The following is a 23,706-nucleotide window of genomic DNA, read 5'->3' as shown; positions in this document are numbered from 1 at the left end:
CATCCACAGCATACATTTAAAGTACCTGGCTATACCCCCCCCCCAAATTTGCACTTTCTGAATCAATATGAGAACTGAAGCACAGCCATCTTCCAGAACTTGCATTTATCCAAATTTTGTGGTGCAGTTCTCTAAGCAAGCAATGTTCACAAAAATGCATATATTAGGAGAAAATGTATGTAAAAAGAATATGGAACTGATAATAACATACAAAAATGCATTATATATAGGGAAGGTGCTTGCTGAAGAATTTTCATGAGGATTGTTAAAATAATAATAATGCAAATTGTAGCAGACATGTGGAGAACTGACTTTAAGATGGGGGAAATGAGAACCTGAGAGAACCAAACACGACAATTTCTTCCATCTGTATTTGGATGTGACCCCTATGACTGTAAGAATTTTTGTGGCAGCAAATAAAACTTAGAGAATGGTATGTCCACTCCTACATGTGGAGTACAACATAAAACAGGACAATTAACAAGAACACATTAGTCAAATATCATGCTTGTTACATCTGATGGTACCAACATGTTTGGAGAGAAAGCAATGAATGCTGCTCTAGGAGAAGGTAATATAAAACAGCAAAGGAGTGGGAATCCTCCTTCAGATGTTAAGTTCTTAGCACTTAACTCCTTTCTGGGTCACTTCAATTTGCAAGGAGCACTGGAAGTATGTTGGCACAGTTTACTTACAGTGGTGGCACAAATGCATGGCCCTCCTGCATATGGTTGGAAATCAGCCCTGGCCAGGATGGTCAGGGATGATGGGAGTTGTAGTCCAGCAACATCTGGAGAGTCACAGGTTTCCCTAGAACATTTAAATACACTGTATATATGATATTTGCATAGGGGGTGGATTTGTACCACCATTGTATGTAGCAAGATTGGGGTTTCATAGCTCTGCTCCAAGGATACATTTTCCACACAGAGTGTAATTTTCTTCACATAGAAAATGTGTATATTAGGAAAAATTAGAGCCAAGATGCTAATGAAATTTCACAAGGGCTTTTAAATCAATCAATCAATCAATCACAAACTAATGTTGATATACGGAGAACTGAATTTAAAACTGAAAAGGTTTAGAAACAGCGAGAAATTGAATCTGAAATATTCATCCATCCCTTGTTCAAAGAAACATGAATTATTTGATGACATTATAAAATAAGCATTTCACCAACAATAATGGTAATGGGATTGAGTCACACTCCAATTAATATAGTTTGGGGGCATCTTTACTATCCCGGCAGATAATTCCACATCTTGGGAAGGATTTACAACGCCATGGTTCCTGAAGATGATAATGAAACGACACCAGAGATCTTCCTCCTGACTGGGCTCTCTAGCCAGCCACTCATGCGCAGGGTGCTCTTTGTCGCGTTTCTCTTCCTCTATCTAATGACTCTTCTTGGGAATGGCCTTATTGTCCTCCTGATCATAGCAGATCCTCACCTCCACACCCCCATGTATTTCTTTCTAGGCAACCTCTCCCTTCTTGACATCTGTTATACTACCAGCACAGTCCCACAGATGCTGGCCCACAGCTTCATGGAGAGGCCCACTATCTCCAATGCCAGATGTTTTGCCCAGATGTGTATCTCGCTCTTCCTTGGGACGACGGAATGCATTCTGTTGGCTGTCATGGCTTATGACCGCTTTGTGGCGATATGCATGCCACTCCACTATACGCTGATCATGAACAGAAGGCTGTGTGGCTGTCTGGCTGCCTCCTCGTGGGTCTTGGCCTCCCTGTTGACCCTTGTACCATCCTTCACCATGAAGATCAAACTATGTGGGCACAATGTCATCAACCATTTTGCATGTGAAGTTCAGGCTGTTGTGAAACTAGCATGTTCTGATATCTCAGCCAATGCAGGTTTCTCACTAGGCAGCAGTGTTTTCACTCTCTTAGTACCCTTTGCCTTCATTTTGCTGACTTACGTTCGCATTAGTCTGGCAGTGCTGAGGATTCGCTCAGCTCAGCGTTGGAGCAAGGCTCTTTCTACCTGTGGCTCCCATCTTACAGTGGTTGGGATCTTTTATGGCACAGCTATGGCCATGTACCTAAGGTCACCAGGCAGATCTTCAAACCAGGACAAATTTGTTGCTGTCTTCTATGCTGTGGTCACTCCAATGCTGAACCCTCTGATCTATAGTTTGAGGAACAAGGATGTGAAAGGAGCCTTGTGGAGGGTAATGGGCAGGAAAATGGATCCCTAGCCCCCTTAAAATATATCTGAATACACTTCTTGAGTGCCTGAATGCTCTTTTGAATTCCTTTAATGTAATACTTCGTATTTTATAAATAAAATTTGTAGAAATGGTTCAGTTTTTGGAATGCTTATTTCTTTTTTTGTATTTCATCTTTTTAAAATCTTGTCACAGACACTGCTTTTGTAGCCTTAGGCTGTGATGTGGTTTATAAATTTGTAAAATAAGCATAAACAAATCAGCTCCCCTCATCTCTCACTAGGGGCCATGCAGAGTGGGGTGGAGGAGGAGCTGCCATTTAAGGACCTAAGAGGGTCAGTAGGGAAGGAGGTGGTCTTTCAGATATTTGGGGCCTAAATCAGTTAGGGCTTTAAAGAATAATGTGAGCACCTTGAATGGGGCCCAGAAACAAACTGGCAGCCAGTACAATGGTTTTAAAACAGTCAATGGAGTATTACCAATCCCCTCTAAGGCAAAGACCAGGTTGAGGGTAAGCCCAGCTACAGGAAAGAAGATTCCACCTAAACATTAGGAAGAACTTCCTGACAGTAAGAGCTGTTCGACAGTGGAATTTGCTGCCAAGGAGTGTGGTGGAGTCTCCTTCTTTGGAGGTCTTTAAGCAGAGGCTTGACAACCATATGTCAGGAGTGCTCTGATGGTGTTTCCTGCTTGGCAGGGGGTTGGACTCGATGGCCCTTGTGGTCTCTTCCAACTCTATGATTCTATGATTCTATGATTCTATGTCTTGGACCATCGATGCCCTGAGTCAGCCCCATGGTTGTCATGGAGGCCATGAAGTCCTGAACCAACCCATTTGAGGCATCCTTGACATGGATATTGAAGTCCCCAACAGCACTGTGTGAGACTTATCCAGTATTTCCCGCACAGGTGCATAATGGTCACAGCAGATGAAGGGAGGGCCACAAGAATGCCACAAGGAGACTGTCATTGGGTTGAATTTGTCACTTTGCATTTCTTAGTGCAGAAAGTATTGATCTGATGTGTAGAGATGGTTCTGGAAGCTACTGGAAGCTTCTCTGTGTGAAAGAAGCAAGCAGAAGGTTCATGATGTTTGGGTTATTCCTTCAAAGAAGCTGAGTACAGCTGGGTTAAATTAGTTCTGTTATCTCTTTCTGTCAAGGTCATGTTGACTATAATAATAAGGCCAGAAAGAGCCTGGGTTTCACTTTCTACCTCTCTTTCCTTCTGGTGTAGTGTTCTGTATATAGTATGCTTAGTGTTAAGGCTTTAGTCTTATTATAAGTTAAGTTGTAAATTTAAGTGAAGTCTGCTGCAACTGGATTTCTTATGGACAGGGCCAATCCTGATTGTATTGGATTTGTGAGCATGATGCTCCTTTGCCTTCAGTAGCAGTAAAGCTCTGCTGGATGAAATACAATGGCCTCTGGTCTATTTTTTTGGGAATCCTGCAGTGTGTTTAAGTTTTTACTCTGCTAGCTATACATTGGAATCTACTCTGGATCAATATCGATCAGACAGAATTAAGCCACAGCTTTATTGATTACAGGAAACAGTAGGTTTGGCTATGGCATTGGGCATGTACGTATCCAGCATCAGGCAGCCCACCTGCTACCTGATAAGAACCTTTCAGAAGATAAGCTTTATTTTACTAGCCCAAGGCCATGACAGAACCATACAGACACCATCAAAGAAAGAAATATCTATCTATCTATATCTATCTATCATCTATCTATCTATCATCTATCTATCTATCTAATCTATCTATCTATCTATCTATATAACTCTCTCTCTCTCTCTCTCTCTCTCTCTCTCTCTCTCTCTCTCTCAACCTCTGCCATTAGAATCATAAAATGCAAGACTTCCAGTCAGATGTTGACAGCGCCAGCAGCCCCAACTGAGTTTCCAATTTTATAGTTAAGTTTTATTGTTTTATGGACTGGTTTTAGTGTTTTATTGTTTTCTTGCTTAATTTTACTGTTTTACTGCTCTGCCACTGCGTTTGCCTGTTGTTTTGCAGATGTTATTGCCTTCACTGCAACTCAATAGTTTATGACTTAAGGTCTCACTGCCAAGTTATTTCATAGAATCATAGAATCATAGAGTTGGAAGAGACCACAAGGGCCATCGAGTCCAACCCCCTGCCAAGCAGGAAACACCATCAGAGCACTCCTGACATATGGTTGTCAAGCCTCTGCTTAAAGACCTCCAAAGAAGGAGACGCCACCACACTCCTTGGCAGCAAATTCCACTGTCGAACAGCTCTTACTGTCAGGAAGTTCTTCCTAATGTTTAGGTGGAATCTTCTTTCTTGTAGTTTGGATCCATTGCTCCGTGTCCGCTTCTCTGGAGCAGCAGAAAACAACCTTTCTCCCTCTATGTGACATCCTTTTATATATTTGAACATGGCTATCATATCACCCCTTAACCTCCTCTTCTCCAGGCTAAACATGCCCAGCTCCCTTAGCCGTTCCTCATAAGGCATCGTTTCCAGGCCTTTGACCATTTTGGTTGCCCTCCTCTGGACACGTTCCAGTTTGTCAGTGTCCTTCTTGAACTGTGGTGCCCAGAACTGGACACAGTACTCCAGGTGAGGTCTGACCAGAGCAGAATACAGTGGCGCTATTACTTCCCTTGATGTAGATGCTATACTCCTATTGATGCAGCCTAGAATTGCATTGGCTTTTTTAGCTGCCGCGTCACACTGTGGGCTCATGTCAAGTATTTGCTGACACCTGCAAAACTATCGCAAGACTATTGTGCCTCTACTGCTTATTGACTGCTTGCCTAATTTAACAACAGCAAAGACAACACTTTTGGCTTAGCAGCTAGACAGGACTCCATAGAATCTGAAATTTTGCTGCCCTATATAAGAACAGTGTTTGTTCCCTAATATGATCAAAAGGAGGAAAAGGATTGCTTCATCACAGAGCTTGAGTAATCTGCCCAATTCCAAAAAAAGCAGATTAGATGACTTCATTGTGGGACACCTTCCCTCTGATCTGGGTTACCTATATCCAATAGGTTTATACTAAGTGCTCAAGGGGACACGGGTGGCACTGTGGGTTAAACCACAGAGCCTAGGACTTGTCGATTGGAAGGTCGGCAGTTCGAATCCCCGCGACTGGGTGAGCTCCCGTTGCTCGGTCCCTGCTCCTGCCAACCTAGCAGTTCGAAAGCACATCAAAGTGCAAGTAGATAAATAGGTACTGCTGCAGCGGGAAGGTAAACGGCGTTTCCGTGCGCTGCTCTGGTTCGCCATGACCCGGAAGCTGTACGCCGGCTCCCTCAGCCAGTAAAGTGAGATGAGCATGCAACCCCAGAGTTGGCCACGACTGGACCTAATGATCAGGGGTCCCTTTACCTTTACCTAAGTGCTCAAGAGATCCAGCACTTAGCCAACACTCATGATGTACAGAGTTTCTTTAAAGCCACAAAGACCATCTATGGGCCAATAAATCATGGCATATGCCCCCTACACTCAGCAGATAGTACCACACTTCTAAAAGATAAAGAAGCTATTGCACTGCTCTGGAAAGAACACTACCAACATCTCCTTAACTGCATCTCCCCCGTAGCTGCTGAGGTCCTCTCACAAATTCCACAAAAACAAATTAGAGACGAGCTTGCAGTATCTCCAAATCTAGGAGAGTTGTGTACAGCTATTAACCAAATGAAAAACAAGAAAGCCAGTGGACCTGATGGGATACCTGCTAAAATCTTCAAAGTGGGTGCAATCGAACTTGCACAACAACTTCACAAGCTAATCGAAAAAATCTGGGAAAGAGAAGCGATCCCAGCAGATTTTAGGGATGCCAAAATTATCAATCCTGGGAAACACTGGTCTGCAAGCACTCCAATTGGAGAACAGCCTTCACCAAAGGTGTCATGGGCTTTGAAGATGCTCGAACTCAGGACGCAAGGGAGACCTGTGCCAAGAGGAAGGCACGCTTGGCAAATCCACACTGTGATCAACTCCCGCCTGGAAACCAATGTCCCCACTGTGGAAGGACGTGTGGATCCAGAATTGACCTGCACAATCACTTATGGACTCATTGTTAAAACCATGTTTATGGAAGACAATCTTACTCGGCTACGAGGGATCGCCAAAGAAGAAGACTCCTGGCAAAGTAGTGGGCAACTCAAGAGGTGAGGGCAAGTCAACAAGAGAACATTGAAGCCACTATGTTACCATGAAGCCTTGTTGATTCACCTCCCGTGGACAAGCCAATACAGTGGTACCTCGGGTTAAGTACTTAATTCTTTCTGGAGGTCCGTACTTAACCTGAAACTGTTCTTAACCTGAAGACCACCACATTAGCTAATGGGGCCTCCTGCTGCCGCTGCGCCGCTGGAGCACGATTTCTGTCCTCATCCTGAAGCAAAGTTCTTAACCTGAAGCACTATTTCTGGGTTAGCGGAGTCTGTAACCTGAGGCATATGTAACCTGAAGCGTATGTAACCTGAGGTACCACTGTATTGGAAAATCATGAAAGACCATTGTTATCTTGGGGAGATTTGAGTCAAGCCCAGCGATTGCCCCTCACCTGCCCAGACAATTCCTAGGCATGAGTCAACTAAGCAATTCATTCTGTTTCTTGTCGTCAGCCTGATTCTGTGAAAGAGAGTACAGCTTAGTACCACCTGTCAAATTCTGGGCTATTCTTTATGCAGAGTCTGACAGTAACACACTGGATGGCACCGGAGGCTTGTCAGGCATTTAAGAGCATCTAGATGGAGAGCCCGAGAGGGATCTCCTTTGGCCCTTGCCACCTCTGGGGAGGAATCCTCTGGCCTTGCCCTCCAAAAGGGGCTCTCAGGCAACCATGTTACCTTACAAACAGCCATAAACACAATCTGATTTCCCTAACTCTAGTTATAACCCTAAAGTCAAAGTTTTTTATTAGAATTACTTGTAACTTTTAAGAGATCACATATATCTATAGTTTTAATTCTATTAATGTTTAATTGCTTTTAATGATTGCTTCCCCACTATGCTTTTAGTTGTTTCTATTTTATCTGTAAAGCCATCTTGAGTCCCTGTCAGAGAAAAGGGGGGGATATAAATCCCAATAATTATTATTTTAGAGTCACTGACCTATGTCCATTTACCCATAAAATACACCTTCCAGCAAAGTTGCTTTTGTACCCTAAGATCTCACCTTGCTCTGCACATCCTTTGTGTGAGTTGCTCTGCTCATCTGTACATGCCAACTGTTACGTCTTCAATTCATCTTTGTTGGTATTTGGTTAATACTAAAAAGAATTTCCCAGAAGTCTTAAATCACAAAAGCAAACAGCAAAGAGAAGTGACTTAACATGACTAAGTTAGGTCCATTAATTTCAGTGGGTCTACTCTGAGTAACAGTTGAATACCACCCATATTCTTCCCACTTGCCCTTCTCACCTTCTTCTGTTGTCCCCATTGTATTCAAGTATACATTATGAGCCCCTCTGAGCAGAGACCTGACATTTAAGAGTCTGTAAGCAACATGTAGCAATTAAAATTTTAAAAGCCCAATCATGCTGCTCCACTTACAGTGTAGTTTAAGACTAAGTCCAACATGCCATCTAAAAAAATTACCCTGCATGTTCTATGGCTATTTTACTTTTTTCCCTGCACTGTCATGTATTTGTATATGATTAAACATTAGAACCGTAACCTATTTATTTGTTTAGAATATTCATATAACTACTTTTCAACAAAAAGTGTTCCAAGTGGCTTATATCGTAGAACAGAGGGACTTTGGAAACATTCCAAAAGAGTTTTCACCTACATGATGTCCACTCCCAGTTGGGGCTGGACTACATCTCCCTCCAGCTCTCACTCTTACCCATACTGGCTGGGGCTGATGGGAGTTGTAGTCCAAAATAGCCGGAGAGCAGCAGGCTGAGGAAGGCTGTTTTAAAACATTTTAATCTTAATTATGGTTCCCTCTAGTGTCTCACTCTACCTTGAGCCTTGTGGATTTCATGGAGCAGATGGTATCAACCACTTACGCCTCACGAAACTAGGCAGAGGAGGTAGTGGGAAGTGTTATGTACTGAAGTTCTCACCCTGGGCCAGCAGGGGGATACTGTAGATAGTTATGCAAATGAAGGATCGAAAAGTGACGTTCAGTGATTGGATAGTTTGTATGCAAATGAAGGATCGAAAGTGACGTTCAGTGATTGGATAGTTTTAGAAAATGGCAACAGTTACATTGTTCTGGAGCTCTATATAAGCAGGCTGACTGAGCTCCTCAGCCAGTTCTGTTCCAGCTTACAAATAAAGAGCTGCTTTGGAAGAATCACTGTGTCGTCTGATATGTTCGCCCACAACTTAACAGGAAGTGTTTGGCAAGTATTTGTTCCAAAAGTCCTCTCCTCGGCCCTCATCTTCATGCCGTCTTCTTGCTGGGCCACAGGGCTTTGCACCCTGGAAGCACATAACCAAGCACCAGACCCAGGCAATGCATGATGATAGTTGTCAAGAACACCACTAAGACAAGCTTTTTATTTGTATTTTTTATTTGTTTTATTTATATGCCACCTCCCCACACCCCATGAGCTCAAGGTGGTGTACATGGTTAGACTACGAGATGGTGAAAGGCCTAAGGTCATCCAGTGAGCTTCATGGCTGAAGGGGGTTCGAACCCTGGTCTCCCAGGTAATAGTCCAACACTCTATCAAACAACAGGATAGCAGCTTCCTGTGGAAAAATATCAGACCAGTTCACAAAGGCATTAGAAACTATCAAAAACAGATAGTAAAACACAATCACACTTTTAACCCCACACCAGTACAGTAACAGCTTATTTCTTTCAAGCAAGTTTTCAAGCCATCATGATAAATAAATAAACCATTTCCCTCCAGACTTTGTTAAAGTTATCCAAATTCAGTTTATGCATTAAAAACACAAAGCTTTCTTGAAAAATAATCCCTGCATCATGCTCACCACACATTAGGAACCACACACTCCTGCTCACCTTTCTGTAAAAGCATCTGAGGTGAGCAGCCAGAGGGGTGATCCTAGCCTTGTCTGTTCATTTTGTGAAAGAGCAGAACAGCATTTTATACTGTTTTTATATGTTTTAAGAACATGAAGTGGTTAATGCATTTTTCAGATGAATGAGTAAGATAAAATAGTGGTTGGATCCCCAAGGATCGTCAGAGAAGCATCTTCACACTGGAACCAAGTTGTAGCTTTCTCTTCTCCAGTTGGGCTGTGACAGGAGAGCAGGCGCTGTGTCTCAGCCAGGCTTTCTTTAGTTCTTATAAATACCATCTGTGAAACACTGAATTATTATACATATTTCTGCGAAGCAATGCACTTGGAAACTACTTCACAATGTACATTATAGAAATGGAACTGAACTGAAACACAAAAAGACAGGGTAGGGAAATGCAGAACTGTCCATCTGGAGTCCATTTTCAGTAGAACGTTTCATCTATCCCTTAGGAAGAAGGCAACCCCGACACATCATCTTCCTAAGTGCTCCCTTCACTTCATTGTTCCTTAGAGTGTAGATCAGAGGGTTGAGCATGGGAATGAGAACAGTGTAAGACACCGCAAGGATATGGTCCTGACCTTCAATATAGCTGCCTTTAGGTCTGGCATACGAGAAGATGGCACAGCCATAGTGAAGAAAGACCACTGTCAAGTGGGCTCCACAGGTGGAGAAGGCCTTGCGACAGTACTGAGACGAGCTCATGTTCAGGGAAGCCATCAAAATGCACCCATAAGACAGCATGATGAAGGAGAAAGGGACGATGAGGATCATGGCAACCAAGGCTGTAACAGTAACTTCAATAGTTCCATAGCCAGGACATATCCTGCTCAGCACAGGAGGGATGTCACAGAAGAAATGGGGGATATGGTTGGGCGCACAAAATGGCAAAGAGAAAATCACTCCAGTGAGGAAGGAAGAAAGAATGAAACCACCACAGACAGACCCCATCACTAGGCCCCAACAAATCCGCTGGCTCATGAAGGTCCCATAGTGTAGTGGGTGGCAAATGGCCACATAGCGGTCCCATGCCATGGCTGTCAACAGCAAACAGTCAGCCACACCTAAGGCCACAAAGAAGAACATCTGAGCAGCACACGATGCCAAGGGAAAGGGCTTATGGGGAGCCAGCAGGTCACAAAGCATTTGTGGTATGACCACCAAAGTGTAGGCTGTCTCAGAGCATGAAAGGCTGCCCAGGAAGAGGTACATGGGTGTATGGAGGAGAGGATCAGTCCACACCACAGTCATAATCAGCCCGTTGCCTGCCAAGGTCACTGCATACATCAGGAGGAAGAGTCCAAACAGCAGTCGGGCCAAGCCTGGGTGACTAGTGAACCCCAACAGGACAAACTCGGTCACCATGGTGCAGTTGATAGAAGGATCATGAACCATCCCTGAGCTGTAGTGGAAGTAACACAGAGTGACATATACCTACATCAGTTATGAATGCCATTAGCAGAAATATGCAAGAGGATTGGTAAACCTGAACTGTCATTGTGGGTTTGACCCTCTAGTCCAGGAGTCACCAATTTTGAGGGGCCTAGGTGCACATTAGAATTCTGTGAAACTATCATGAGAACCACAAATTACCCATGTTATGGAAGAAAAACCAAGGACATTCTCACACACACAAACCCAGTCAAAACAGCTAGCTATAACATCAGCCAATTAGAATACAATCAAAAAATAAGGCCAAACCTGCCAAAAAAATAAGCCAACTAATTTGTGTTTGGCAATATTCTCTCATGCACCACAGTAGTTATAACTGTAGTATATAACTCTGCTGTGCTTTATCATATAAAACAAGCTATGACCTGTGTTAGTAGTGTAGCAGAGGCGAAGCAAGGTTTCGCACAGCAGACAAACGCTTTGCAGCTATGGAAAACTCTCATTTACCAGATTCAGTCCAGTGTTCACCACTTGGTAACTGTTCATATAACCCCTATGAGCAATCACCTTGTGGAAGATTTCTTCTGCACATGAGCAAAAATAGCCTCCAAAATTATCCATCCTGCTTGTGAGCAGCAAACTGGTGTATGTGTGCATGTTCTCTGTTGACCAGTGGAATTTTGAAAGAGTTGGGGAGGAGGCAAAAAAGAAAATTATCTTCTAAGAAATTTCAGCTCAGTTAATAAGGAGGGGTACTATTTACTATTTTGTGAATTCATGCTGTTAGATGAATGAAGCAATGGGCTAAGGAAGAAAGGGATAGGAGCCAAACCCATTCTTCCTGTCAAAAACAAGAGTAAGCAATATTTACGCAGGATCCCTATTCTCCACTTTTGGGGGGAAATTGGTGTGGGCCATTTTGCTAAATATTCTCAGGATGATGGTGGCATGTGGCTGAAATTTTCCATCAGTTCAACAAGAACCTCCAAAAGAAACCTCTCAGAAAAATGGAAATGCATTTCTGAGCAGATTTAAGCCCAGCTCTGGGTGGATGTGCATTCACCAAACTGGAGCTCATATTACTATGAACTTTGCAAGCAGCATTAGAGCATGGGGGAAATGATGGTATGCTAGAGAGATATAGAACCTGTTGCCAGGGGCTCAGCTAGGACTTTTTACTGGACTCTGTTCCTGTGCCTCTAGCTCTTATTCAGAAGTATTCTGGCTTCATTTCACACCAGGACTCTCTGCCCATGCTTTGCACCCTCCTTGAGTGCTTTGTCCTGGCTGGAATGTGTCCTCAAAGTCTGAAAATGACTCTTGCTTCCTTGAAGGGGGCATAGAGGGGGTGAGTGTGTGTAGAAACTAATCTGTACAAGTGTAAAATGTATAGTCACTGTTCTCCTGCTTTTGCTTCTGGCCTCACCCACCACTGGCCTTGGCCCTCAGAAGGGAAGGTGACCCTTCATCCAAGAAACACCCCGCACTGTCTCCTCAGTTCAGGACAGATGGAGAAGTTGTCCTTTTGCAATTTCCCATATGAACTGACCTGACCGGCTCTGACCCAGCCTGCAGCTCCTGGGCTAATGGGCAGATCCTTCCGGTTTCACCCTTCTCCAAATGTTGCAATGCAGGTCTCCACTCAAGAAGGCATTTTCAATTGCGCACTACAGAATAAAATGCATAGATTTGCTATAAAAGTAGTCTAGAAAAGGACTGGTGAAGGAACAGGTGGGAAGCACAACAGTCGTTGGATTCAGACCTGGGTTAGGAATACTTTCATATTTTCACTCTTTTCAGGTGGAATTCAATCATATAGCAACATATTCAGGTTTTGCAATTTTTGATTTGGCAAAAGTTGATTGGGCATTATTGTGCAAAAAATAATTTCCTCTTCCCACCCCCCACCCCGCCACCACCAAAACCCCAGACGTTTTCCAATACAGAAAGTGGTAGAGAAATGCACTGGGAAATGGAGGGCAGCAACTGTTGGATGCAACCTCGAATAAGCTCCCCCAAAATTATTCAGAATGAACGTTCAGTGACTAGTTAATGCTATCTAATTTGCTCACAAATTTTGCCTTTGGGGCAAAATGTGTTTAGAATATATTTAAATATGAATGTTTGTGGAATTTTTTAAGGCAAATGAGGCAACAGGGCAGAAAGGATTTAGGAATGAACACATGCAAAAGTGGCACACGGGAAATAGACTGTTCATTCAGGTTTTCCAGGTTTTGCAACAATGCAAAAAACAAACAAACCTGCACAAGCTGGTGAAACTGGGTGGGGGGGGTTGCATATTACAAGAAATGATCCCTCTTTTGAAATGCCTTCAGCTTTCTTCGGGGAAATGTTACACACCCTTCAGCATTTCTCTGATGAAAATAGAGATGTCCTATTCAATTATTATTATTATTATTATTATTATTATTATTATTATTATTATTATTTTACTATTTATACCCCACCCAACTGACTGGGTTGCCACTTTGGGCAGCTTCCAACACATATAAAAACATAATAAAACATTAAACATTTTTTTAAATTCCCTATACTATTCAGATGGCTCAGCAGTTGAATAACTCCATACCCTTCAACATTTCTCTGATAAAATAGGGACATTGTAAGGGAAAACGGGACAGTCTAGGATCAAATCAGAAACTGGGACGGCTTCTGTAAATCTGGGACATCCCTGGAAAATAGGGACACTTGGAGGGTTTGATGTTAGTGGTCTCCAGTAGGAATGGTGGAAGGTTGTCAATTCCATTAGCATTTTAAAGACAAATCTATTCACACTTTATGACACAGTACACAAATGGAAAAACAGGTACCCTTTGAAATCTGCAATTACCTGAATGTTGTGGTGCACTTCTCCAACCAATGTTTGCAAAAATGCATATATTAAAGAAAGTGTGCATAAAGATTAATGTATTAGTGAAAATAACATACAAAAATGCCTTCTGTTAGAGGAAATTGCATACAAATTTCAAAGTGCATACAAAAATGTGTTTTTATGAGAAATTCACACTAAAATACTAATGAATTTTCATTAGGAATTTTTTATTATTATAATTTTTGCAAATTGCTGAAGAAGTGTCATGAACTGAATTTGAGGTTGCAAAAATGTGAAACTGAGGAAACCAAAATGGACAAATCCTTCTACTCCTAGTCTCCTTCAATCACTAGAACAGTGGATCTCAAATATGATGATGGGACATCCAGAAAGTAGAAAACAATGCAGCTACATAAGAACATGAATCCTTCCCCAAATATAATATTGTCCTTGAATCGTCCCACCCCAGTTGCCATCCTCTGCCACCACACCCTTTGAGAGCCTCTGCACTAGAATAACAGAGCAGAGCCCTAAAAGCAGAAGGCAGCTGGCCAAGAATGACATTGTTCATGGCTGAAATATATATATATATATATATATATATATATATATATATATATATATATATATAATTTTTTATTTTTTAGTCCAGTAGCATCTTAGAGACCAACTAAGTTTGTTCTGGGCATAAGCTTTCGTGTGCATGCACACTTCTTCAGATACACACATTGTTCATGGCTGTGATATTAAAGTTCTGTACTGGTCCCTTTTTCGTCTCCAAAAGCTTCTATTTTTTCTCTGTCTATTGATCACCTCACAATAATTTCCATCCCCAGACTCTCTTCTGCCAGCCCCTGAGCCTCAAATCCCCTAAATGTGCAGCTCAGGATGTTTGGGTGGCCGAGGAGAATGACAGATGAATATATACATGTTGTTGGTCCTTACCTCTAAGTATCCTGGGAGATAGTACATAAGATCTGTGCAGAAAATGAGAAATTGCCCAGCTACAAAGTATACCCTCCAACATTTATCTGATGAAAATAGGAACGTCCCATTCCATAATGATAATTTTGCTATTTATACCCCACAAATCTTACTGGGTTGCCCCAGTCACTCTGGGCAGCTTCCAACATATATAAAAACACAATAAAACATTAAATGTAAGAAACTTCCCTGTACAGGATTGCCTTCAGACGGCTTGGGGGGTCAGATAACTCCATACCCTCCAACATTTCTCCAGTGAAAATAGGGACATCCTAAGGAAAAGTGGGACATTCCGGGGTCAAATCAGAAACCGGGATGGCTTCTCTAAATCAGGGACATCCCTGGAAAATAGGGACACTTGGAGGGTCTGGTAATGTATCTATTTTTAAAATAATTATTCATATGTTGTAAGATAAGTCATCGAACCTTGTGTGAAGCCTCCAAGCTGGTTGGTTGTATATATCACCTCTGGGGCCACAACAGTTCAACCCTTAAACTGTAGTTGCTGGGAGGGAAAATTATAGCTGGAGTATTCTGGGATTCCAGCCTCTGGGAATATAAATATGAGATTGTATCAGTTCTCATGTAGTATGTGGCAATGGATGATTAAATGATTTGTTGATTAAGGCACTTTTAAAACTTGTGATTCTGTGTTTAGTTTTTCTGCCTATTTTAATTTCATTCCATGATGAGTACCGGTAAATGTTGAGATTTTGTTTTGTGTGCAGGTCAACTCAGAACTGCAACATTTTTTGCTATTGCCACACATGCACATATCGCAATCACCATCCTGTTTACCCTTTGGACACTCCAGGAACTCTGGACTATAAAAGCCACTGGGAATCCAAGGGAACCCAAACATCGCTCTCCAGGGACTTGCAGAGATGAAGGTTCTGGCCCTCACTCTCTTCTGCCTCCTCATTTCGGTGAATGAAGCCAAAGTATTTGAGAAATGTGAACTGGCTGCACTTCTGAAACAGCATGGGCTGGATGGATACCATGGCATTAGCCTGGCCGACTGTGAGTTTGCTCTTCCTTTCCCTCCATCTTTGCATTTTTAGGTGTTTGGGGACAAATCCTGCCCAACCAGGATCCAGCCCAGAATCATTTTCAGTATGAGGCTAATGTTTAACTAGAGTTTTTGAAACCCTGATTAAACATACTAGTGGGGTGGGAGAGTGGGAAATAATGCCAATATAAAAAAGAAGAAGTAAAGGACCCCTGGATGGTCAAGTCCAGTCTAAGGCAACTCTGGGGTTGTGGTGCTTATCTCTCTTCAGGCTGAGGGAGCCAGCGTTTCTCCACAGTCAGCTTTCCAAGTCATGTGGCCAGCATGACGAAACCACTTCTGGCGCAACAGGACACCGTGACGGAAATGCTGTTTACTTTCCTGCCACAGCGGTACCTAGTGTGCTTTCGAACTGCTAGGTTGGCAGGAGCTGGGACAGAGCAGCGGGAGCTCACCTCGTTGAAGGGATTCGAACCATCGACCTTCTGGTCGGCAAGCTCAAGAGGCTCAGTGGTTTAGACCACAGCGCCACCCACGTAGCCAATATATTTCACTCCTGGCAACAAATGCACCCCTTTGCTTTCAGATAGCACATGGGTAGATGAGCCTAAAAAGCCTGGGACATAAATTTTCATGGCCCTCTTGCAGCTATGGAGGCTCACTTAGCAGAAGTAATGTATTTAGCATTAACTCTGGAAGTGTAGACTCGATTCCGACCTAACTAAGGCTCCTGGTGTATATTTTTCTCTAGAAGGCTGAGTTTTGTCAGAATCGAGTATACATTTCCAGAGTTAATGCTAAATAAATTATTTCTGGTAAATAGGGCACCATAGCTGCTTGAGGCCGTAAAAAATTGTGTCCTGTGCTTTTTAGATTCATCTACCCATGTACTATCTGAAAGCAAAGGGAAGCACTGATTGCCAGATGCGATTTCGCCCCCACCCCAGCTCTCTAACCCAACTACTATACCCCACTGTGTCCAGTTCTAGGCAGCACAATTTATGAAGGATATTCACAAGCTGGATATTCATGAGCAAGATTACCAAGGATCTGGAAACCAAGCTTTATGAGGAATGGTTGAGGGAGTTGGGTATGTTTGGCCTGGATAAGAGGAGACTGAGAGGAGATGATAGCTATCTTCAAATATCTAAATGGCTGTCACAGGGAAGATGGAGCAAGCTTGTTTCCTCCTGCTCCAGAGAGTAGAACCCAAACCAATGGATTCAAGTTACAAGGAAGGAGATTCCAACTAAACATCAGGAAGTGCTTCCTGATGGGAAGAGCTGTTTGACAGTGGAACAGTCTCCCTCAGAAGGTAGAGGACTCTCCTTTGTAGGGAGTTTTTAAGCAGAGGTTGGATGGCCAGGGATACTTTAGCACTGCAGGAGGTTGGACTAGATGACTCTTCCAACTCTACAGTTCTATCATTCTGTGATTCTAAGAGCTGTGTCTCCTCCCCGCTTCCACCTTCACTGAGGATTCAAGGGGGGAGGGGGCTGCTTTGCAAAGCACATCACTCCAGGGCACAGTAGCATCAAATCCTTTGCTCATCAGCTGGTACACGGAGGATTCGTTCCTCCTGGGTACTGGTTTACAAGTGCTAGGGCATGGGTAGGCACCCATGGGGACCGGATGCGGCCCAATCGCCTTCTCAATCCGGCAAACAGACGGTCCAGGAATCAGTGTGTTTTTACAGGAGTAGAATGTGTCCTTTTATTTAAAATGCACCTCTGAGTTATTTGTGGGGCATAGGAATTTGTTCATTATTTTTTCTCCAAAATATAGTCCGGCCCCCACAAGATCTGAGGGACAGTGGACCGGCCCCCTGCTGAAAAAGGTTGCTGACCCCTGTGCTAGGGTTACCTGCCTCTCCCTCTCCCTGCTTGATGCCCCACCCAATAGCCCCATATATGCAGCAGTCCAGGGCTGCCTCCACTCATCTTGGCAAAAGCCCAAATCAGTCGGGTTCAGTTCAGGCAGTGCCTGAATCCGATGCACGACCCTAAACGTTTCTTTTCAATGCTGGTTTTTTTTAAGTCACACACATTTGCTACAGTTAACTGACAGACTGTTTTAAAGTTACCTTGTTTCAAGTTATTGCAACGTTGAAATAATCTCTCTCTCTCCTCTGCCCCCTCACACGATGGCCCTTTTCCTTCTCACTTTGTTCCAGGGATCTGCACAGCTTATCATGAAAGCAAATACGAAAGTAGCGCTGTGGGGCCACCAAACACAGATGGCAGCCAGGACTATGGGGTTTTTCAAATAAACAGTCGCTATTGGTGTGACAATCAACAGGGCGAAACAGCCAATGGATGCAGAATCTCCTGCAGTGGTAAGCAACTTGGTGCCATACAGATGGCCAGCAAAAGGCCTCTGCAATTTTCCAGAGAGGATGGGTTGTGTTTTTGAAGGAAGCACCCAACTTGTCTCCCTTCAGTTACCATTCTCCCTCTGCAATCCACACGCTCACTTAGAAACCTCATTCCCCACCTTATCACTACATTTCTATTGCCACCCACCCCCAAGACATTCCAGCTTGTGCCTCTATTCTAATAAGCAAAGACCAGGGACAGGTCTAGCCTTGCTTTGTCCACCTCAACAACCTCGGGCTTCTCTGTTGCCCTGACACACCATCTATCTTGGGGGCCCAGGCTCCCTGCAGTTCAGAAGGTGAGGCCAGCCTGCTTGGGAGACCTGCCTCATCACAGGTTCACAGAAGCAACGACGAGGGAGGACAAATCTGTCAATTCCAGTCATTATTATTGTTAATACTATTATTGTTAATATTATAATATTATTATTCTTTAAAAGGCTCTAGATTGTTTAATCAGCCAAAGGGGGTGGGCAGGTGTGGGGGACTCCCTGGTCCTGAATAGGGTCACTGTGTCCCTGAAGGACCAGGTGCAGAGCCTAGGAGTCATTCTGGACTCATGGCTGTCCATGGAAGCGCAGGTCAATTCTGTGTCCAGGGCAGCTGTTTATCAGCTCCATCTGGTACGCAGGATGAGACCCTCCCTGCCCACAGACTGTCTTGCCAGAGTGGTGTATGCCAGATGGGTGGGCTATAAATAAAATATTATTATTATTATTATTATGGCGGCAGTGAAATCTTCTTGCTGAATGGCAGGAGATGCTGTCATATCCACTTCCCCCCTGCCATACAGTGATAGTAACTAATGCATGGCTATTGTCTTGCTTATTCCTGGTGTCTGTGCTGCCCTATAGAGGTCTCATCTGTTACTCATACATCCTGCCCCTGTGTCCTTTGCCTCACCCTTGCAACTCCACCACCACAGCAATGGCCATTTAGAAATAGCCTTGCAGTAAGGCAGTTTCTCATTTTCCCTGTCTAAAGTTCAGTTCTCCATATTTCTGCCTAAAATTGTTTTGTTTTTTTAAGAGTAGCACATTCCTTTGCATTTTTGGTTGCAACTGTAACTAATGTAATGCATCTTTCTATGTTGTTCTCATTAATATATGGGTTTTCCCCTACCATGCATATTATTTGGCTAGAGAACTGCATTGAAAGATTAGGAATGATAACTGGATTTAGAGATTTTGAAACTGTGTTTTGAAAGGCATCTGTCTTTAAGATTGCATATTATTTCAGGAAGTGCAAATAAGTTCACCCCCTGTTCCTTGCCAACAGCTGTGTCTTGCTGGAGAAGCAAATAAAAGCCATTACCTATCCCTCTCTGATGAATAGTTCTGAAGAATTGCTCCTCTTCGCCCCCAAATCCAGTTCTTGAACTTAGAAGGGAAAGCATCATCAACACAGTGGCTCCTTCTGCTCCCCTTTCTCCAAGCGTCAGCCAAGAATGGAAGGGGAGGCAGTGCATCTTGAATGCCCCCCCCCCATTAAATAACCCACTACCTATTCCCAGACACACTCTTTAGCCCCCCATGATTCTAATGTAAGAAAATACATTTTCAGGCTTTCACCCATCCATAATGACAGCCAGAATGCTTTGAGTAAGGTGAATTAATTGTGTGAATAAGTAGCGCTGTTAGGATTCCTACAGCTGTTACTGAGTAGCTAGCACAGGGTGGAATCTAACACAGCCCTAAATAAATGTTCCATAAGCCAAGGATTTCTGTTTCCACATTGGAACATTATGCCCCTCTCCTCTCCCAGCACGACTCCTCAATCTGTTCTAAGGGTCCCCCTGACCCTCTGAAGCAGATTTGGCAAGGGCACGGGGCACATAAGATGAGGGGAGAGGGGAAACCTTTCTCTTGAACTTGCAGTCACTATAATTAACCCCCACACAGGGAGGGAGAACTTCAGGGCAAATGTGGCCTTCCAGACCTATCTGTCCACCTCACATGACTTTCCCTTGACCATGCCCTCTCTCATGGCCCTGTTCTGTGTGCAGCCCAAGTGCTTCACCTGAATGTGCCCTTGAACTGTGATGAGATCCCCTTGCTTGCCTGCCTGGAGGATAAAGAGACAAGATGGGGGTTGAAAACTCTGACTGCTCTGTGGCTACTGTAGCTGGCTGCATAAAGAGTCCTATCCTTTGACCCACCCACTTTTGCCTCTGCACTAGCATGTGGCCCCCATAAGACTTCCCAAGAGGAATTGTGGCCCTCAGGCTGAAACATACTCTCCAGCCCTGCCCCAATATCTGAAGGCCAGTTCAAAGGGGAAATGCTCTAAATGCTCCCCCAAAGTATTCCGGCTTTGAGTTTGAAAGGAAAAGCACTTCCACATTTCTGAGGCAACCCAATGTATCCTTCCTGAGTGCAAAGGCAGGATGTGCTTTATGGGGTTGGAAAAAAGCTCTTTAGAAAACCAAATACCCTCCTTTTCTTTCTGCTAATTTTGTCAACAGCTTTCACAAATGACGACATCACAGATGACATTGAGTGCGCTAAGACAGTTGTTCGTGACCCCCAAGGGATGGATGCCTGGTGAGTCTTGCTAACTTCTCACTGCTGGCAAGACTCAAAAGCAGCTGAGATTTCAATTGTTGTGACTGCATAGAGACATGTCTTTCACTAGGCTTTGTTGCAGCTAGCAGCTAAAGATGCTTCCTCACTAGGCACTGGTGGTGCCTCAAAGATGCTTCCTTAAACGTACAGCAATGGCTTTTGGTGGCTCTTGCCTCTTGGGAGCTGTAAGTACCCAGGTGTGAGTTTAAGGGAACAGTCTAACAACTGAGCCACTGTAAAGCAGTGGTCAAAAGTGATGGACCTGGGAGGCCTGAGTTCCAATCCCAGCTTACAGTGGTGTAGCATGGGTTGCCAGCACCCTGGCTGTGCAGAGGGGTCAGTGGGAGGGAGGGAAACAGATGAAGTACACATGCGCACTGCCTAACAGTGTTGGTGTCACGCAGGAGATCGCAGCTGCAGAGATTAGAAGGGTTGTTCCGTTGTCTGGAGAGGTCACTTCCTGGTTCACACGGATAAACGATTTCCAAGAGAGCCCTGCAACAGAAGGGCACAACAGTGTTGAGGCAGCCCTTGAGGTGGTCCTTGAGGTATTGCAGTCTTGAGCCAGTGGGAGAGTCTGATTTCTTCCAAAGCAAAGTCCTCATAAATGCCTGGCAAAAGGTTGGGAAACATGTTCTTACATTCAAGGCCACTACAAGGCCTGGCATTGCACAGCCCAGCAAGCAGTTCAGGATGCTGCCAGAGATGGTCCTTCCACCTGACCCAGCTGGGCTCTTACTAGGCTCATGTACTGCAGCTTTCCCATTTGCTCTTGGCCCTGGGGGTAAAATGTGGTTTATGAGAAAACTAGGAGAAGGGAAACAAAACCAAGGATCTTGAGCAGCTTTCCCCAGTCTGGCGCCTCCCAATAGTTTGAACTCTAATTTCCATCACCTTCAGCCAGTGTGGCCAACGGTCAGGGATGATGGGAGTTATGGTACAAAATATACAGAAGGCACCAGTTTGAGAAAGCTGGTTTTTAGCATGCTTAAAGTTCCATGGCAAATAAGGTTTCATCAGGCAATTCTGGGGTGTGGATAGGTAGACTCTACATTGACCACCAGCGCTGATCATTCTTCTGATGGAATTGCACCTCAATATGAAGGTTCTGGTCTAATGTCCAAAGGGAACTGATTAGCATTACAAGTGATAATATTGAATTTACTCCAGAATGTTTTTGGCTTTCTATGTTTACAGGGTATAATGAGCTTATCAAGTTTAAGAACTTAATTTTGCATTTTCTAATTGCAGCCAGATAAATCATCACCTGACAGGGGGGAAATCTGGGTAGCTTAAACATAACAGTATAGTACAGACCAGTTTGGATTTTAGCAATAGAAAGAAAATTGCCCTTAAAATGCAGATTATGCAAGGAAAAGAGGAAAATAATCATTTTACACCACTGGAAGAACCTTGTTACACATGCATCTTGTAAGACTTACAAAAATACACCACAAGGGTAGTTATAGGCATTTGGCAACTTTAATGTATGTAACATGAACTTGGGAATGATTTATTTCTTGAAGAAGCCATGATGTGCCTTGTAAATTGCACCAGTCCCTTTGTTGTTAAAAGAAAAGAAAAGAAAAGAAAAAAATCAGGGATGGGTTTTAAATAGATTGCAAGGGAGCAGGAGGGGGACCAGGGGGCAAAACATTATGTGATTCTGTGGTTAGTCTGGCCCAGTCAAGGTCACACAGTGAACCAGAAGAAGGAATGAGCAGCTGGTGCTGAGGCCTCACTGGGAAGCTTTCTGAGGTTCTTAAAAGCAATCCATTTCACCCATTGCAGTCCAAAGAGCAGTCGCCTTACTCCCCACCATCCTCATTTTTTGCTTTCATTTTTCTTTCTTTCAGGGTTGCTTGGAAGAACCATTGCAAAGGAAAGGATCTCTCCGAGTGGACAGCTGGCTGCAGCCTTTGAGCTCCATAGTCCTGTATGAGATCCAGCATTTCTCTGGATTTTCCCTTTAGTGACAGTGATCTCTACAAGCAAAATCCAGCTGCTTCTTTCTATACAAGCATTTACATACTGTAACTCCCATGGTGCAGTAGAATAGCTTTCTTTCTACAGGAAGGAGAGAATGTATTTTTAAAAAATGTGTCTGGAGTGGGCAGCGATCTTGCTTGCCATTGTGGGTTTCTCTGCTTTAAGAACTTCAATAAATTGAGTCCAGTTAGAACTCTTTTCCTGTTTGATGGGTGAATGGGAGGGATAAGAAGCAAGAAGCAATCAAACATTGCTCTGTTCCCTGATTCCACTGAGTACTTATTGATTATTAAGGAAAAACTATATTATTATTATTATTATTATTATTATTATTATTATTATTATTATTTCATGATTGGGAGGCAAGGTTAAAAAAAAAAGATAAAGGACCCCTGGACGGTAAAGTCCAGTCAAAGGCGAATATGGGGTTGCAGTGCTCATCTTGCTTTCAGGCCGAGGGAGCCGGAGTTTGTCCACAGCTTTCCAGGTCATCGGGCCGGCAGGACTAACCCACTTCTGGAGCAACGCAACACCGTGGCTGAAGCTAGAGCTCATGGAAACACCATTTACCTTCCCACCGCAGCAGTACCTATTTATTTACTTGCTCTGGCATGTTTTTGAACTGCTAGGTTGGCAGCAAATTGAGAGGTAATTTGGGCTGCACCACAATACCTGTGCAATAGTATCCAATAACCAGCATGGACAAGCTGATGAATTGCTGATTACTTTCATAACCATGCTAGTCTCTGGGAAGTATAACCTGTGTAGATACAGAGCACTTCCGCCTGACCCATGGCTGGAAAGCACACGTCCGGAAGTTTTCTGCTTGTCCTGTGCTTTCTAGACACAGGTTTTGCCTTGGCCCTGCTGCTTTCCCCTGGGAAACCTGCTCTTTAGTTCTAAATCAGAACAAACAGGATTCCACAGAAAATCCCATTGCTGTTTGTTCCAATTCAGCACAGTTCTCTTTAGCTGATTGCAGTCTCTGGGAGCTCAAATCCAGGGGTTTGAGAGGGAGACCCGGAGTATTGCACAGTGTGCATAGGACCAAGAGACATGAACAAAAAGGGAGCTGATGCAGTGACCTGCAATATCTGTGCCATGTTTCATGGGTATAGCCAGGATTTTTGTTGAGCTTTTTGGGTCAGATTACTCCACCCACCCACCCCTTGGCTACGCTCATTCCATGTTTGTCCTCCTGCCTGTGAACGTGCAAAACTACTCCTCCAGCAAGTGCAAGCTGGTTGTCTCTCTGGAAGAGAAGATACAGCAACTTGAGGCCCACCTATCCACACTTTGAGCTAATGGGAAAGATGAGGAATTTCTCGATAGAACAGAGTGAGCTGTCCTGGAACAGAGATGACAACAACAACAACTTATTAT

General features: G+C 43.7%; 3 protein-coding genes across 3 annotated transcripts; 2 read left to right on the top strand and 1 right to left on the bottom strand.

Annotated features, from left to right (window-relative positions):
* Positions 1-1,283: 1,283 nt before the first annotated feature.
* Positions 1,284-2,219, top strand: LOC128422921 (olfactory receptor 13H1-like). The gene has a single exon (XM_053407537.1). It carries the CDS (start codon positions 1,284-1,286, stop codon positions 2,217-2,219), a length of 936 nt encoding a protein of 311 aa, XP_053263512.1.
* Positions 2,220-9,395: 7,176 nt separating this feature from the next.
* Positions 9,396-10,543, bottom strand: LOC128421620 (olfactory receptor 10R2-like). Its single transcript, XM_053404620.1, has one exon. The coding sequence runs from the start codon at positions 10,541-10,543 to the stop codon at positions 9,620-9,622; it is 924 nt and encodes a 307-aa protein (XP_053260595.1). The 3' UTR covers positions 9,396-9,619.
* Positions 10,544-15,261: 4,718 nt separating this feature from the next.
* LOC128422269 (lysozyme C, milk isozyme-like) lies at positions 15,262-22,504 on the top strand. Its single transcript, XM_053406056.1, has 4 exons — positions 15,262-15,407; positions 17,570-17,731; positions 20,235-20,313; positions 22,191-22,504. Exons 1-4 carry the CDS (start codon positions 15,272-15,274, stop codon positions 22,255-22,257), a joined length of 444 nt encoding a protein of 147 aa, XP_053262031.1. The 5' UTR covers positions 15,262-15,271; the 3' UTR covers positions 22,258-22,504.
* The last annotated feature ends 1,202 nt before the right edge of the window (positions 22,505-23,706 follow it).

This window comes from Podarcis raffonei, chromosome 10 (assembly GCF_027172205.1).
Source record: "Podarcis raffonei isolate rPodRaf1 chromosome 10, rPodRaf1.pri, whole genome shotgun sequence".
Taxonomy (NCBI): Eukaryota; Metazoa; Chordata; class Lepidosauria; order Squamata; family Lacertidae; genus Podarcis; species Podarcis raffonei.
The sequence above is the reverse complement of the archived record's forward strand: the minus strand, read 5'-3'. Positions and strand labels throughout refer to the sequence as shown.